The sequence below is a fragment of the Sus scrofa genome, chromosome 14 (genome assembly GCF_000003025.6).
Source record: "Sus scrofa isolate TJ Tabasco breed Duroc chromosome 14, Sscrofa11.1, whole genome shotgun sequence".
Classification (NCBI taxonomy): domain Eukaryota; kingdom Metazoa; phylum Chordata; class Mammalia; order Artiodactyla; family Suidae; genus Sus; species Sus scrofa.
Window position 1 is genome coordinate 59477479 of NC_010456.5, and position 16007 is coordinate 59493485.

At 44.1% G+C, this 16007-nt stretch overlaps 1 protein-coding gene across 8 annotated transcripts in view; it reads left to right on the forward strand.

Moving 5' to 3' along the window:
- Positions 1–14488, forward strand: part of TTC13 (tetratricopeptide repeat domain 13) — an 82839-nt gene extending 68351 nt beyond the window's left edge. For 4 of the 8 annotated variants that reach the window (XM_005652419.3, XM_013993736.2, XM_013993802.2 and 1 more), the window contains 7 exons: positions 1290–1374; positions 5266–5375; positions 8301–8436; positions 10118–10197; positions 11623–11701; positions 12056–12135; positions 13711–14217. In XM_005652419.3, the coding sequence (XP_005652476.1) occupies positions 1290–1374; positions 5266–5375; positions 8301–8436; positions 10118–10197; positions 11623–11701; positions 12056–12135; positions 13711–13825 (685 nt within the window). In that variant the 3' untranslated portion in view covers positions 13826–14217. Of the gene's footprint in view, positions 1–1289; positions 1375–1691; positions 1819–5265; positions 5376–8300; positions 8437–10117; positions 10198–11622; positions 11702–12055; positions 12136–13710 lie in introns of those variants that run through there. The other 4 variants (XM_001926644.5, XM_005652418.3, XM_001926662.5 and 1 more) reach the window with 3 other exon arrangements.

Genomic DNA, 16007 nt, shown 5'->3' on the forward strand with positions numbered 1-16007 from the left:
GCTGCCCCTGAAACATGCAGAAGTTTTCAGGCCAGGGATTGGACCACAGCACAGCAGCAATACAAGCCATGTCAGTGACGGTGCTGGATCCTTAACCCACTGAGCAACTGGGAAACTCCAGGAAACTCTATTTTCTTTTTTCAGAAAATTTACTACTTTTTTTCTTCTTATAAATAAGTGATTCACGTATCCTGACTGTGGTAATGTTATATAAATCTATACGTGTATCAAAATGTGCAAAACTGTACACATTTCCCCCAAAAGTCAATTTTCCTGTATGATAATTTTTAAAAGATTTGAGAAATAGACTCATTAAAATTTTTAACAAATTAAAGAGAATTGACCCATACTGTACAGTGGGGAAAAAAAAAAGTATGTTGGGGGAAATACCAATAAAAAATAAATTAAAAAAACAAAAAAAATAAAGAGAATTGAAAGAAAAAAAAAATATCTCTGAGTAATGTTAATATTTTATTTCCTTCCATTCTTTTTTGATGCATAAATCATATTTGAATATATGTCTATCCTTATGATGATATTTTACATATATATATAAAATGTGGTTCTCTGCTCTTTTTCACTTAACATGAAACTCATTTTTCCATTTTTTTTTTGGATATTCCCCACAAGCCTCCTTTCAATGCTGATGTACTCTGCAAGATCCTTAACCTGCTGCACCACAAGAGAACTCCCATTTGAGCCACTTTAGAGAGAAAACATTTCCTTCTAATTTCATAGTTGGAATAGGAGAATCGGGATTTTCCAGCCAAGCTCAGACATGTCCACACAGGCACTGGCTGTTCCTCCATGCCATTTGCCCTGTTTCACCTTCTAGACAGACTGCTCTGTTTCCTTAATTCTCACCTATAATCCAAAACTCATTAGATTAACGCATCCCATTATTTACAAACTTTGGTCCTGGTCCACCATCTTGAATATTGAGCCACTCATAATTAAGGATGCTTTATTTAAATTAAAGCATGGACTTGGAGAATAGACTTGTGGCTGCCTGATGGGAGAGGGAGGGAGTGGGAGGATCGGGAGCTTGGGGTTATCAGATACAACTTAGAATAGATTTACAAGGAGATCCTGCTGAGTAGCATTGAGAACTATGTCTAGATACTCATATTGCAACAGAACAAAGGGTGGGGAAAAAATGTATACATGTAAGAGTAACTTGATCCCCATGCTGTACAGCGGGAAAAAAAATTAATTAAAGGAATATCATAATTATTAATTTATGTATTAATTTTTGTTACTGTCTCTCCCTCTCTCTCTCACTTTTTAAGAGCTAATAATCCTAAGGGATTGTTGGAAGTTAGAGAAGCTCTGGAAAAGGTCCACAAAGTAGAAGACCTCCTTCCAATTATGAAGGTAAATTTATCATCAAAATCGCAGTAAGTGTTTTTAGGAAAAAAAAATTAGCACTTTCTAAAAAAGAACTCCTAATTACTAAATGCATGTTTTGTTATTATTAGAAGCATGTTCAGTATTATAAGCATGCTGCTTGAAAATATTGATAGAAAGTGTTTTTATAGACATATATAAACACACTCTGAATAATAACCAAAGTAAAGTAAAACATAGGCATTCGTCTTAAACCTAAAAGCAGATCTGTGGGGAAGCAGTTGATGTTGGAAACCGAAGAAAACTTAAAGATACATGTAATTGAATTCTGCTTCTGGACACAGAGTCGTCCCCACTACCGACTGCCCTTCTACATCATAGCAATGATAAAACTGGACAAAATACAAGGCAGCTCTTTTCAGGTGTTGAATGGTTTCAAGACTGATTCTTGAGAGAAAGGAGCCATGTGAGGTGAGCCCCACCTCACCCCAGCTTTCTGCTTGGGAAGGCTTGCCAGACCACTGGGCAGGGATGTGGAACTCCAGCAGCTCAGGAGGCAGAGTCTGGAGCCTGGGTCTGTGACAGTGGCTGGAACGTGATGTGGTAGGACAGTGCCACAGAGCAGGGAGCTACGTGCCTGGGGTGCCCACAGGACAGCGTGGGAGTCCCATCACCTGGGCTGAGGGCTGGATGGTGCACCTGTCACCTGGGCTGAGGGCTGGATGGTGCACCTGCAGTGAGATAGGGGCTCAGCAGTGAGTGGCTGCTGGGGTTGAGCTGAACAGCGGCATCGCAGACTTCACAGCACTGAGAGGTGCTGGAGTTCTGGCCTCATCTGGGGGCATCTAGACACATGTTGATAAAATTGGGGGACTTCAGATAAAGGAGAGTTCCCTAAAAAATTGAACATGGAATTACTGTAAGATCCAGCAGTTCCACCTCTGAGTATGTGTTCAAAAGAATTGAAAGCAGGGACTCAGACAGATATGTGCATCCCCATGTCCACAGCAGCATTACTCACAATAGCCAGATGTGGAAACAACCCAAGTATCTGTTGATGGATGAATGGATAAACAAGATGTGGTCCCTCCGTACCATATTATTCAGCTTCAAAAAGGAATGAGATTCGACACCTGCTACACCTTGGATGAACTTGAAGATATTATGCTCAGTGAAATAAGCCAGCCTCAAAAGGTCAAAAACATGTTCATATGCCCCCTTCACTGCACCAAGATGAAATTCATAAAGAACAGATCCCACCTACTCCAAAAAGTCTTTAAAACATCACCATGGTGCCATCAAGGAGCTCTAAAAGACCACTATTTATAGTAGAAAAACCATGCATTTCAGTAGGTCAACATTCAGGCATGTCTTCATGAGAAGCCACAAAAAAGTCACCAGTTGCTTGCACATGAGTGTAAAATCTTGGTGAACGTGACAGCTACAGAAGCAGCCCTGTGTCCACATGCCACTTGGTAACTCAGGTATCACGAGCTATGATGTCATTGGCAATATGGTTTTCTGTAATGGTAAAACCACGCTTAACGAAGTTCCATGCAATATATAATTTTACTTCTTCCTCAGTTTGTAGGCTGTTTGCATTCCTAGAAAAGTCAGCGTGTATTCCACCAGTAACAAATATTCAGCATGTTAGTGTAAAACGGAGTCTGGTTCCAGGCTTAGGCAATTATTAAATTATAAACATCTGCATCACCATCTACATGAAAGCCCAGTGAAGTTGTGCACGTGTGACTGTTCCTTGCTCTGTGGCACACGGTGGTTTTGGCCCCCACCCACCTTTTCCCTGAGGCCCTCACACTCTCCTGTAAATTCCCCAAACGCCCCCCCAGGGGGCAGGAGGTGCTGCTGGGTGCACCAGACAGAAGGAAAACTGGAGCCTGTTTGGAGTCTCTAGCTTTTTCCGTGAGTATTTTAGGCTTTTAAATTTACTGTATGAGGCAGAATACAAGATCGCCTTAAAGAGATTGCAATAAACGTGTCTTTGTCTGAAAAGAAAAGTGTGATGGACTAAAGGCTGCGGATGCTTGGAGAGCGGCTGAGAGGCTGCCGGTGCTCGGCTCCCCGTGTGAAGTCACTGCCTGCCTGACCGCCTCTGGGAGTGGCCGTCTGCTGTGGCCTTGCACAGCAGCCTCCACCCAGGCTGTGGGAACACTGGCGCTACCAGAGGCTTATGTGGAAGTGTATAAAAATGCACTTTTGTGTTTAAAGTGCTTGGTGAATGTGATGCCATGGCTGAGATGTACAACGATGTACTTTTGCTGAAAGCCAAGTTAAATGTACCTGCGCTCCCCTTCAGGCAGCTGGTTAGCAAATAAGGAAACTGCGCATCTCGAGGGCCTGGGTCCCTGATCCCACTCTGCCACCCCTGAGCACCAGCTCGGGCTGGGCCTCACCTCAGTTCCTCTCACCTCACCTCACCTCACTTCACCTCAGCTCACTTCACCTCATCTCCTGTCCCCTCAGCTCAGGTCACCTCACTTCCTCTCACCTCCCCTCATCTCAGCTCACTTCACCTCACCTCACCTTATCTCCTTTCACCTCCTCTCACTTCACCTCACCTCTGCACACTTTACCTCCTCTCACAACAGCTCAGCTCAGCTCCTCTCACCTTCACTTGGTTTCTTCACCTATATGAGGGAGACCATGCCCTGCCCTATGGGCACATTATGAGCATTAAAGACAACTGGGGAGTCCTTGTCTTGGTGCAGCGGAAATGAGTCTGACTAGGAACCATGAGGTTGCGGGTTCGATCCCTGGCCTCGCTCAGTGGGTTAAGGATCCGGCATTGCCATGAGCTGAGGTGTTGGTCACAGATGCACCTCGGATCTGGCGTTGCTGTCACTGTGGTGTAGGCCGGCAGCAACAGCTCTGATTAGCTCCCTAGCATGGGAACCTCCATGTGCCGCAGGAGCGGCCCTAAAAAGACAAAAAGACCGAAAAAAAAAAAAAAAAAAAAGACAATTGGCCCATGCTAAGTGTTAGCACATTCTTGCTGTAAAAGCCCTTGTCTTCATTCAAGACACCTCCTGTCTTTGCCCCTGCTGCCATGGCCGTCCAGCTCATGTCCACTCATCCCTCTCCTTCTCTGGACCTTGGTGAATAGCTGCTGGATGTCACTGTTTTTGGCCAGACTTTCCCCCCAGCAATGTCTTATGTGAAGCACAACCTCCTTTTACTTTATCATCGATTCTCTTATTCAAGTCTGTCAATCCTAAAAGCCTTGGTTGGCCACACTAAATGACTAAATTTGAGTAGGACTTTTCTGGAGCAATGACAACACCTATTTTTTGGCATTTCAGTTTGTCAAAGTAGTTTTAAACAGAAAGCTCTGTGTTCATACTCCTCACGCTACAGAGCCAGTCTTAGCTCTGAGTAATTCCTTTAGCTTCCTCTGCTTTGTTTTCTGTGGTCTGCAGAGTTAGTGTGTGTGTGTGAGAAATTTTCCAGTTGACAAAATTCTGAGTACTTTGCAGACAGCTAAGAATCTGCTTTGAAGAAGCCCGATGGCACAAACACAAGTTGCTTTTTTTGAATTACAAGATATCGAGCACAACTATTCTGTTAAGTATCAGTGTTGCGGCATATTAAGATGTTGCTCTCTAAGGGAGCTCTTAGAAGGGAGCAGGGGCCTTGCCGTGGAAGGGAGGCTGGGCATCTTTCGCACTGAGGTTCTCTGCGGGCCTCTGGCAGGGGCCATGCAGAGTGTGACTTGGGCTGGGAGTTTGGGTGGGGTCCTGGCCACTAATTGCCAGGACAGAGAATACACGGTGGCTTGCCTTGGGGACTTCTGTGACCTCTCTTAAAAACGTCAAAGTCGGAGTCAGCACCACAGAGCAGCGGCTGGGGATTTACAATGTATTCTCCGCCAGTAATGTGAATTTTCTTTTTCCCTGAAAGCAGTTTAATACTAAAACAAAGGATGGGTTCACTGTGAACACAAAAGTTCCCAGCCTCAAAGACCAGGGGAAGGAATACGATGGCTTCACGATCACTATTACAGGAGACAAGTACGTGTGCTTCCCAAGTGTGCGTGTGCAGACTGGGGCTGGGGCGTGTGCAGAAGGTTCTGGCATGGGAGGTTCCACATACTGGGCCCTCGGGTGAGGCCCTTGTCTCCTGAGATGGGAATTAGCAGGGTCTTGTGTGTAGCTAGAACCAACTGTTTGTTTGTTTGTTTGCTTGGGGTTTTCTTTTTTGGCTTTTTAGGGCCGCACCCAAGGCATATGGAGGTTCCCAGGCTAGGGGTCAAATCAGAGCTGCATCTTTGATCTACACCACAGCTCACGGCAACACAAGATCTCCAACCCACTGAGTGAGGCTGGGGATCGAACCCACAACCTCATGGTTATTAGACTTGTTTCTGCTGTGCCACAACAGGAGCTCCATAGAACCAGCTGGTTTTTGTTGTTGTTGTTGTTTGTCTTTTTTTAGTGCCGCACCTGTGGCATATGGATGTTCCCAGGCTAGGGGTCCAATCAGAGCTGCAGCCGCCGGCCTACTCCACAGCATCGCCAGATCCGAGCCACATCTGTGACCTACACCACAGCTCATGGCAACGCCAGATCCTTAACCCACTGAGCAGGGCCATGAATACGAACCCGAAACCTCATGGTTCCTGCTTGGATTCGTTTCCACTGCACCACGATGGGAACTCTCAGAACCAACTGTTTTTTTAATGTGACATTTAGGGTATTATTACACAAGCAGATTTTCTGACTGCTAAATCTAACAATTTTCTAGATATTAGGTATAAAGTCTAGCGAGGTTTGTGGAAAGCTTTTTTCTGGGTTCTTGAAGACTTTTACTAATAAAATGAAAGAAAAGATGAGAGATTGGCAGATTGAAGGCTATTTTTAGATTTTTTAAATATTAAAGTTTTAATCATAAGTGCAGTCCTGTGGAAAATTGAGAATACACAGATAAGCAAGGTTAAAAATTTTTAACTCATTATTTCCTTTTAAAACTGAGGTTATGCTATACCTATTGTTTTATAGCCTGTTTCTTTGCTGCCCTTATGAACATTTTCTCACATCTAATTCTTCAAAGCATTTTTTAAAATTGCATGGTATTTCATTTTATGAATTGCGTAGAGTTTCTCCAACTCATTTTGTAATTGTTGAGCATTTAGGGTGTTTCCCATTTTTTCACCTTATAAATAGCAATGAATGTTTTTTATTCATAGTCATTTTATTTACATCTGAAATCCACATGTCACTGCAGAGCCTCCGCCCCTTGAATTTGGGGTGGGATGACCTTGACCCTCCCCATTCACTGCCCTTCCCCAGCACACAGTCCTCAGGTGCTTCCTGCCAGCCCAGTGCCTCCTACCTGGGTCCTCAGCCCCTCTGCCTCCTGGGCTCTTGCTTCCTTGTCAGAACTCACACAGGCCTGCGAGAGCAAACACCCGCCTAGCGGCTTCCGGATTCTGTGACTCTTCTGTGTCCTTGAGGTCTCCACCTCTACCCCGAGCCGCTTGTTAAAGTGCTTTCCCAGTAAAGGGCATTCCCTGGCAAAAGGGATTCCAGGGTTTTCCACTGATGTAAAAGCTTTTCTCCTACCTCTTCATCCACCTGCGATTAAACTTCCAGGCAGAAATGGGGCCACTGAATAAAAGAAGATAGATCCTTCTCCGAAACCCAGCGCCTTCTCTTCTTTCACCCATCTGTTGTCAGGCTTGGTTGGGACTTCTAAACCCCGCATGACTCCTGACTTTACCTCTGGGCCCCTGGTGGCTGACCAGTGTTTCATCCATCCTGATGGCTCCACCCTCTGGCTCCCAAACCCCTCCCCAGTTCACACCCCACCATTGCCTGTTGATTCAAAGATCAGCTCCTCTGTCAGGCATTCAAGGCCTTTTGTAATAGGACCTTGAAACACTTGCCACTTTACCTGAGCTGCTTTCCCGGCAGGGCCTGGCCTGCTCATTTGGTTGGACCCCTTGTTCCCTGAGGTTATCTCCCACCTCCTGGCTCTGAGCCTCTGTCACTCCCATCCTCATCTTCAAGATCCAAGTTCAGACCCTACTTCCACAAAGCATTTCCTGTCTCCTTCCTGTCTTCCAGTTCCATCTATTCTTCCTCCTCTGAGGCCTCACTTGATGGTCTGTGGCCTCGGCCCTGCCCCTCCCCACCACTTCCCCTGTAAAGGCAGCAGCTATGCTGGGTTGTCTTTTATCGGCTCCAAGGACTCTTCCAGCATTTGGGTGGAGGTGTTTGGCAGTAAAGACCTGTTGCTTCAAGTTTAAGTCCTCCATTGAGCCTCTGTGGAGCTGCACGTGCAGCAGCAGCAGCTTCAAGAAGGAAGGATGGAGGTCCTGTTGTGGTGCAGTAGAAACAAATCCAACTAGGAACCGTGAGCTTGTGGGTTCGATCCCTGGCCTTGCTCAGTGGGTTAAGGTCACTGAGCAAGGCCAGGGATCAAACCAGTATTGCGGTGAGCTGTGGTATAGGTCCCCCAGACGCAGCTCAGATCCTGTGTTTCTGTGGCTCTGACATAGGCTGGTGGCTACAGCTCCAATTAGATCCCTAGCCTGGGACCCTCCATGTGCTACAGGTGCGGCCCTAAAAAAAGGACAAAAAAGACCAAAAGAAAAAAAAAAAAAAGGAGTGGCGTCCTGGAGCCTGCTTACCTCTCACTGCCCCTGCCCCTGCCCCTGTCCCTGTCCCTGCCCCTGCCCCTGCCCTAGTCCTAACGGGGTGGCTGGACTTTCCTGGGCTTTGAAGTGTATTGTCCTGTGTGCAGTTGTTTCCTCCCGTATTAGTGGGAGCTCATACGGGAAGTCCACATGGTTGGACTGATTGAAGTTGTGAAGAAACTGCCCGCTGTGACCTCTACGCGGCCCGTGCCACGTCACCACGCTGCCCCCCGCCCCTGCCTTTGGCTCTTTGCCTCCTATAACATATGCCTTTGACACACATCCTTGTTATTTGTAGGGTTGGCAATATACTATTTTCTGTGGAGACTCAAACCACAGAAGAAAGGACGCAATTATATCACGCCGAAATAGATGCACTTTATAAAGATCTAACGGCCAAAGGAAAAGTACTAATTCTCTCATCAGAATTTGGGGTAGGTTTTTGTTTGTTTCCATTTTATCCCTGCTTCCTAGGAGTCTTTCATAAAATTTTTTAAACCTCTACCATTGGGATTAGATATTTTATGCTTGAAATCAGCTTTAATTGACTGGTAAATATTTCCTTTTTAATGTTCTTAGAGCAACAGTTCCCATATTTAGTAGCTATAGAAGCTGAGTAGGGGAGATTGATAGATGTAGGCAGTTAATACGTTAGAGTATCTTAAATATGGGGCTTGTCAAGATTTAAATGGAAAATTGGTCTTGATGGGAATGACCTCTCCTGCATGAGGGACCCTCTCCTGGGTGGCCCCTCCCCCCTCCATTGCCTCCTCCACTCAAGGGCTGCTTGGGGGCAGGATCTGCAATGTCACTTTGGCGGCAGCAGCCATGAGGGGCACTCCATCCGCATTCCAGAATGGATGCTGGGGGCCCTTGGGAAGTTACTTTATTTCTCTGGATTATTATTATTATTATTATTTGTCTTTTTAGGGCCGCACCTGTGGCTTATGGAGGTTCCCAGGCTAGGGAAGCCTAGCACTGGCATACACCACAGCCACCCAACGCAGGATCTGAGCTTCATCTGCTACCCACACCACAGCTCACAGCAACACTGGATCCTTGACCCACTGAGCAAGGCCAGGGATCAAACCTACATCCTCATGAATGCCAGTCGGGTTCGTTAAACTGCTGAGCCGTGACGGGAACTCTCCTATTTCTCTGGATTTTTAATCAGTTTATACATATTGTTATGTATCACCTAAATCTCATGGGAGGGGTGGGATACTAATCAGAATCTTGGAGTAGAAAGGCCTGCAGTTTGAGAAAGAATATTCAGTATTAAGAAGTGCTTTATTTTATCTTATTCATTTTGCTTTTTTTTTTTTTTTTTTTCCCCAGGCCCACACCTGCAGCATATGGAAGTTCCCATGCTAGGGGTCAAGTCAGAGCTGCAGCTGCCGGCCTACACCACAGCCACAGCAGTGCAGGATCCGAGCTGTGTCTGCAACCTACACCACAGTTCACGGCAATGCTGGATCCTTAACCTACTGAGTGAGGCCAGGGATCGAACCTACATGCTCATGGATACTAGTCGGGTTCTTAACCCACTGAGCAACCACGGAAAGTCTAAAAATGATGCTTTATTTTAATCTCAATATATATTTTGACATTTCCAGTAACATTATATATAGAGCGAGACTGAGATGTTTACATTTATTAGAAAAGGTTGCAGTTTTAAAGGCAGCTGGGAAGACTGTTCTAAACGGAACTGAATATATACTTTTTCATTAGAAAAAAATGATGCAAGAGAGTATAAAATATTCGAAGATGTGAAAAGTGGGTTCTTTTTAGGGAAGAATGAAATAATCCTCTCCCTAACTTAACATGATTCCAGTGTGTTTGGTCACCTAATAAAAAACAAGTCTATAATCTAGCATTTAGGGAACTATATCTAAATCTCCCCAGATAAACCATGATGGAAAAGAATATAAAAAGGGAATGTATGTATATATCTATAACTGAGTCAGTTTGCTGTACAGCAGAAATTGTCATAACACTGTAAATCAACTATATTTTAATTAAAAAATAGAAAAAAATGTCACCTCTTCCTCCTCAAAAAAAAAAAAAAAAAATCTAGTACTTAAGTTCATGAGCATGTGTCTTTTTTTTTCCTAGGAGGCTGATGCTGTTTGCAACTTAATCTTATCCTTAGTTTATTACTTTTATAATTTGATGCCACTCTCTCGTGGATCCAGGTGAGTGGTATCCTGACATCTGACAGTTTTACAGTGAAGAACACACGCTTTTTGCTTGCATAACCCATGTGGGTGTGGGTACAGGTGGCTCAGCAATGGCGAGAAGCCCCCTTTAGGTTCTTCAAAGTCCACCCCCAATGATGTCCTTGATTTGCCACTTTGTCAGAAGAGTTATGGAGGAGTTCCCTGGTGGCTCAGGAAGTTAAGGATCTGCTGTCACTGTTGTGGTGAGGGTCCTATCCCTGGCCTGAGAACTTCTGCATGCCACAGATGCAGCAAAAAAAAAAGAAAAAAGAGTTATGGAAGATAGTGTAATAGAGTGTGATTAGGTCTACAGGCTAGGCGTCATTCATTGGCAAAAATGTGTCAAATTCTCACTTAGTATACACATGTGTCATTGTGTTTTAATTTCTGATATTTTCCCAGACTGTTACCCTGCCCTCTTCTCCCCTATATTTTGGCCATTAATTGACCTTTGGCCCTAATGTTTATTATTTTTGAGTCACCCACCATCCCATATTATTTTTATTATGATGAATGAATTCTTGCTTCTTATGAATCCATCAGGAGTCTTTTAGGTGTTCATTAAAACAGCAGTGAGCCTAGAAGTTTCTTTTTATTCTCCTTTATCCATTACTGTGTACAGTAAATCATGTGACTGGCATATGCCATTATTTGCATATGTTTGAATTTAAGATGTTTTGGCTAAAATAATATAATTGAATGTCTTGATCTTTTTTTTTTTAATTTTTTTGGACACACTTGCAGCATGCAGAATATTCCTAGGCCAGGAAGGAAGTCCTTATAACGCAGCCATTTTCAGACCTGGCTGTTCATGCCTTCTGAGAATGGTTCTGCTTTTCTTCTTGAGGGTGGGGCCAAATTTTTACTGCTTAAACAATAAGATTAATGTGTTTGTATTTATAAAATATATTGTATATATATATGTGCATTTTAAAGACAAGCATCATGAAGTTGTTAAAAATATAAGCAGGCACATTTTCTAATTCACTATTTCACAAGAACAGGAAAACCAAGTGGGAGTTCCCTGGTGGCTCAGGGGGTTAAGGATCCAGTGTTGTCACTGCTGTGGCACAGGTTCAGTCCCCAGCCTGGGAACTTCTGCATGCTGCGGGCATGGCCAAAAAAAAAAGGAAAGAAAGATAAAAAGAAAAACCAAGTGGGAAGAAAACTCCTAATCAAAAGAAACTTTTTGTTCTCGGAAAAATTTTATTCTTGGTCACATTTACCCTTGAATTAGTGAATCAGTAAATACTTTAAAACAATGAAACAATTCTTATGTTTAATGTTCAAAGAATTCTTAAAAGAAGTAAAATGTCATCCTTCGTGATGCAGAATCATGGGGAGTTTTATTGTGGTGTCTGAGGCCTGGGATTAACTGGTAATTGTTCTTTTTGTAAATAGTGTAATCGCTTACTCAGTGATCGTGGGAGCTCTGATGGCAAGTGGAAAAGAAGTAGCAGGAAAAATTCCCAAAGGGAAGGTATGTTGAGGCTGGAAGGGAAAACAGTTGTGTGTTCAAATCCCAGTGAGGTTTTTGTGTTCAGATACATGAGTCAGAGTTCCCTTGCAGCTCAGCGGGTTAAGGGTCTGGCATTGTCACTGCTGTGGTGCAGGTTACTGACGTGGCTTGGGTTCCTGCTGTGGCACAGATTCAGTCCCTGCTCCGGGAACCTCTATATGCTGCAGGGTGCAGCCTAAAAAAAAAAAAAAAAGCCAATATTATCAATTATACACTTATGTAAACAATCAGGCCAAGTTTAAAAAAAAAAAAAAAAGATACGTGAGCCTCTCTCTTTCATGTTTAATCACGTTTATAAATTTCTTTCTTTTTCAGTTGGTTGACTTTGAAGCAATGACCGCCCCTGGTTCAGAGGCCTTTAGCAAAATAGCTAAAAGCTGGATGAACTTGAAAAGGTAACTGCTTGATAGGGATCCACAAAAGGATGTTACAACTGAAAAGGGAAAAAAAAGGAACTTCCTGGTACTTTTAGAGCGTCATAAAACTGGAATCGTACTCATCTCTAGGAGTTATTCTTAGACAGTGAATAGAACCCACTTTTCAAAGTTAAGATGTTTTTGCTGTCACGTAAACCCCCTGAACAGGTGAGTGTATGAATCAAAGTGAATAATGAACAAAGTGGGGGAGCCGGTTTGTGAAGGTGAGGTTACACATATTATTTGTATAGCCAGACAGTCACATTTCTTGGCTAATTCCCCCTTTGTCCCAGACTCTCGGGCTCAGCGTTCAGGAGTAAGTCTGGAAACCCATTTGGACCTGACGCAGACTGACTCAGGTGGTGGGCACCTGCCTTTCTGCTGCATTTTTCCTGCGCTCTAGGTTTTGAGAAGGTGGTACTTTCTTGTAACATAGGTGAGGTGCCAATCAGGCACCACTAGCAGGAAGTGATCCCTGATGCTTACGCGGGTGAGCCCAGCAGATTCTGACCTTTCCTGCTCTGGTTTCCAGAAGGACTGTAGGGGAACATGTGAATCTGGGATGAAATTAAACTCACTTTAATAGTTTCATAGTTAATGAAGAATAAGCAAATCTCACTATTCAGCCTTATTAATTCTTGCTCCTTCCCCATTGTTTTTTAATATCATAACCACCTCCAGTTTTGCAAAACAGAAAAGTAAATGTCTCTAGGACACTCTTGTTCGATTTCTAAGTATTCCATTAGCCTTCAAATGAAAGCTCCTAACAACCGAGGCTTGTTCCAGCGTATTCTTTTTTCTTAATTCTCGGGACAAAGTCATTTTATTTTATTTTGATTTGTTTTGTTTTATTTTTTGGCCATGGTGTATGGTGGCTTGGTATGGGATCTCAGTTCCCAGACCAAGAACTGATCCCAGGCTGCAAGGGTGAAAACACTGAATCCTAACCACTGGCCTCCAGGGGACTTCCTATTCCACTGTATTGTTTCAGGTCCAGTTTAGTAACAGCCATAAACTCAAAGGCCTCGCTTCTGTTTCCTACATGATTTTATAGTGTTGATCTTTTGGCAGTACCTTAGGGAAAGAATAACAGCCCTACCTGGTGTTTCCCGGTGTACCTTGGCATCCAGCATCTCACTCCTACTCCCAGTAACTCTGGGACTTAGGAACACTGTTCCTATTGCTGCAGGTTTGGGAAGCGGGGCTTAGAGAAATTACCAAAGCTGATGAGGATAGAGCCTGTGTCTTCCGGTTCCACGCCCAGTGTGCATCCCAGCAGGACGTGTGCGCCCCACACTCTGTGTAAATCAGAGATTCAGTTTCTCCAGAGACCCTGGGTGCACGCACGGTGGGAGCCTGCAGATACCCGTTTCACTGCTGCAGCAGAATCTGCCCTGCTCACAGCTGCCCCTGCCTTCGTAACATTGCCTGGTGTCGCACACACAGGGCGCTGGGAAGCGAATATTGGAATAGGAATTCGTGTGATGTGAGCTTTGCCTTTTTGGTAAACTTGTCTTGGTTTTCACACACCTGCTTCGTGTTTTTCCTTTTCAGCATTTCGCCTTCTTATAAGACTCTCCCGTCCGTGTCAGAGACGTTCCCAACGTTAAGATCAATGATCGAGGTGCTAAACACGGACTCCTCCCCACGCTGTCTTAAGAAACTCTAGTTACGCTGTGGTATTTATACAAGTAAAGGGCCGGGCCTCTTGCTTCCTAAGTTATTTTTTAAAACATGGAATTATAAAGAAATTAGGTCCTTTATTACTTTTGATACCAATTTTTGATAGGAACGGACGACTTGAAATCATTTTCTTTACCTCTCTGAACCGTACTACAAATCATGAAAGGGTTTCGAGGGGACAGGAGAGCCCTGTGTCTGGGAGGAAAGGTGTGTCTCTCAGCCAGCGGCCCATTGGTTTCCACTTACAAAGTCACATGACCCCTTCCTCACAGCGAAAACAGCGGACTTGAAAAACCGAAAGTGAGTAATTAAAAGGAACAAAACCAACACCAAAACGAGAGCGTTTTCATTCCTTTAAAGATGTGGCGATTCTCCCGAGACTTTTCTTTGTGTGCATTTTGTGGTCAGGCATCTCGTTCTCAACTCACGTAACCCCCTGCGCTCAGTTCATGGGAACCGTGGAAGATTCGTGGCCATCAACCCGCGTGCCCGGAGCTCATGGCCAGGAACTCTTCCGTTGAAGGACGCGGTCAGTATTTGCCAGTGACTCAAACCCTGAATTATTGAACCATGCTTGGGGTTTTTTCCCCTCTTTGTTGGAAAAAAATAAACGGGTGATTTTGATAAATCACCAGTTTTGGACACTGGATTATGTATGTTTTTATTCTGTGAACTAGTGTCACTTTCAGGTACAAGAAGAGGTCAGAAGATGACTGATTTCTTTTTGCAGACTAGGTAAATGACGGTGAGTAAAATGGCTTCATTAAACTGCTGCCATTTCAAAACCGTTATCATTTTTCTTTGACTTTTTGTTAAAGAGTTAAACTGTTTACTGCTTTCTGTTATGTAGTTTTTGTCTCAAGACCTTGCGTGAGGGGCACAAAGGAGTGTCTGCAGGCGTTGCCTGGCGGGGACTGAACACTGGGCAGTAGCATAGTTAGCTGTGCTCTTGGAGGACTGCAGCGCTTCAGGCAGATGGGACTTGCACTGTGGATGGATGCCGTTCTGGGCGCTGACATGTGCTTCAGAACAGCTACTGAGGGGAGTTCCCATTGCAGCTCAGAGGTTAGCGAATCCAACTAGGAACCAAAAGGTTGCAGGTTTGATCCCTGGCCTCGCTCAGTGGATTAAGGATCCAGTGTTACCATGAGCTGAGATGTAGGTCACAGACACGGCTCGGATCTGGCGTGGCTGTGACTGTGGTGTAGGCCAGCAGCTACAGCTTTGATTCGACCCCTAGCCTGGGAAGCTCCATATGCTGCAGGTGCAGCTCTAAAAAGACAGAAAAAGAAAAAAAAAGAAAAAAAAAAACCAGCCACTGAGATGTGGCTTGTGTTCTCCTCTCATCTGGATGATGATGGTGATATAAATTGTCAGGTGCACTAATTTTGCAAACGAATTTCACACAGACTTCATTTTTCCCTTGAGACCAAACCTGTGCTCACAAAAGACAAGTGCCTTTATTTTCATATCAGAAGAGAAGGAGTTGAAGCTCCGGGTTTAATGACCCCCCCTCCATGGTGGGGATCCCAGCCAGGCCCCTGAGATGCCCACCATGGTCTCAGCGCACCAGGGATTCAGGTCCCACATTCCTCTCCATCTCTCTCTTTGACCAACTGGTCTACCTGAGATTTTTAAAACCACAAAGGAGCTGCCCAGATACACTCTGCAGGACTGCAAAGTGAAGTGGAAATGGCAGAGATGAAATGAAGGAGAAATGAGTAGATTTTAAAATGTTTCCACTTTTTGGCTCATTATCTCAAAATCAGACTCTTTGAACTTTGTCAAGGATTTTTCCTTATCACCAGCGCTTCAAAATCTTTAATGGTGAGACACCCATTTTCAGGTGGGGAAATCATGCAAAGAAATTATCTACCTTTTCTAAAATAGGACAATATGTCTTAAACCCCAGATTAGAAATTTTTTTTGTATCTAAGTTTGCCACCTGCACATTACTGGAAAGTACCACCTACTGGTGCTCCCTCCCGTTCCCTCCTTTGAGGGTTCTTGTCTCGAGAAGGTCATGGAGATTTGGAGTTTCGCACTTTTATATCATGGTATAAAAGTTCTCTCATCACATCGTCTATTAAACTGAAAAACTGCATCTAAAAATCAGAATTCCAGCATACGGGTCATCCTCTGTTTAAAACTTTTTTTTTCCTTTTTAT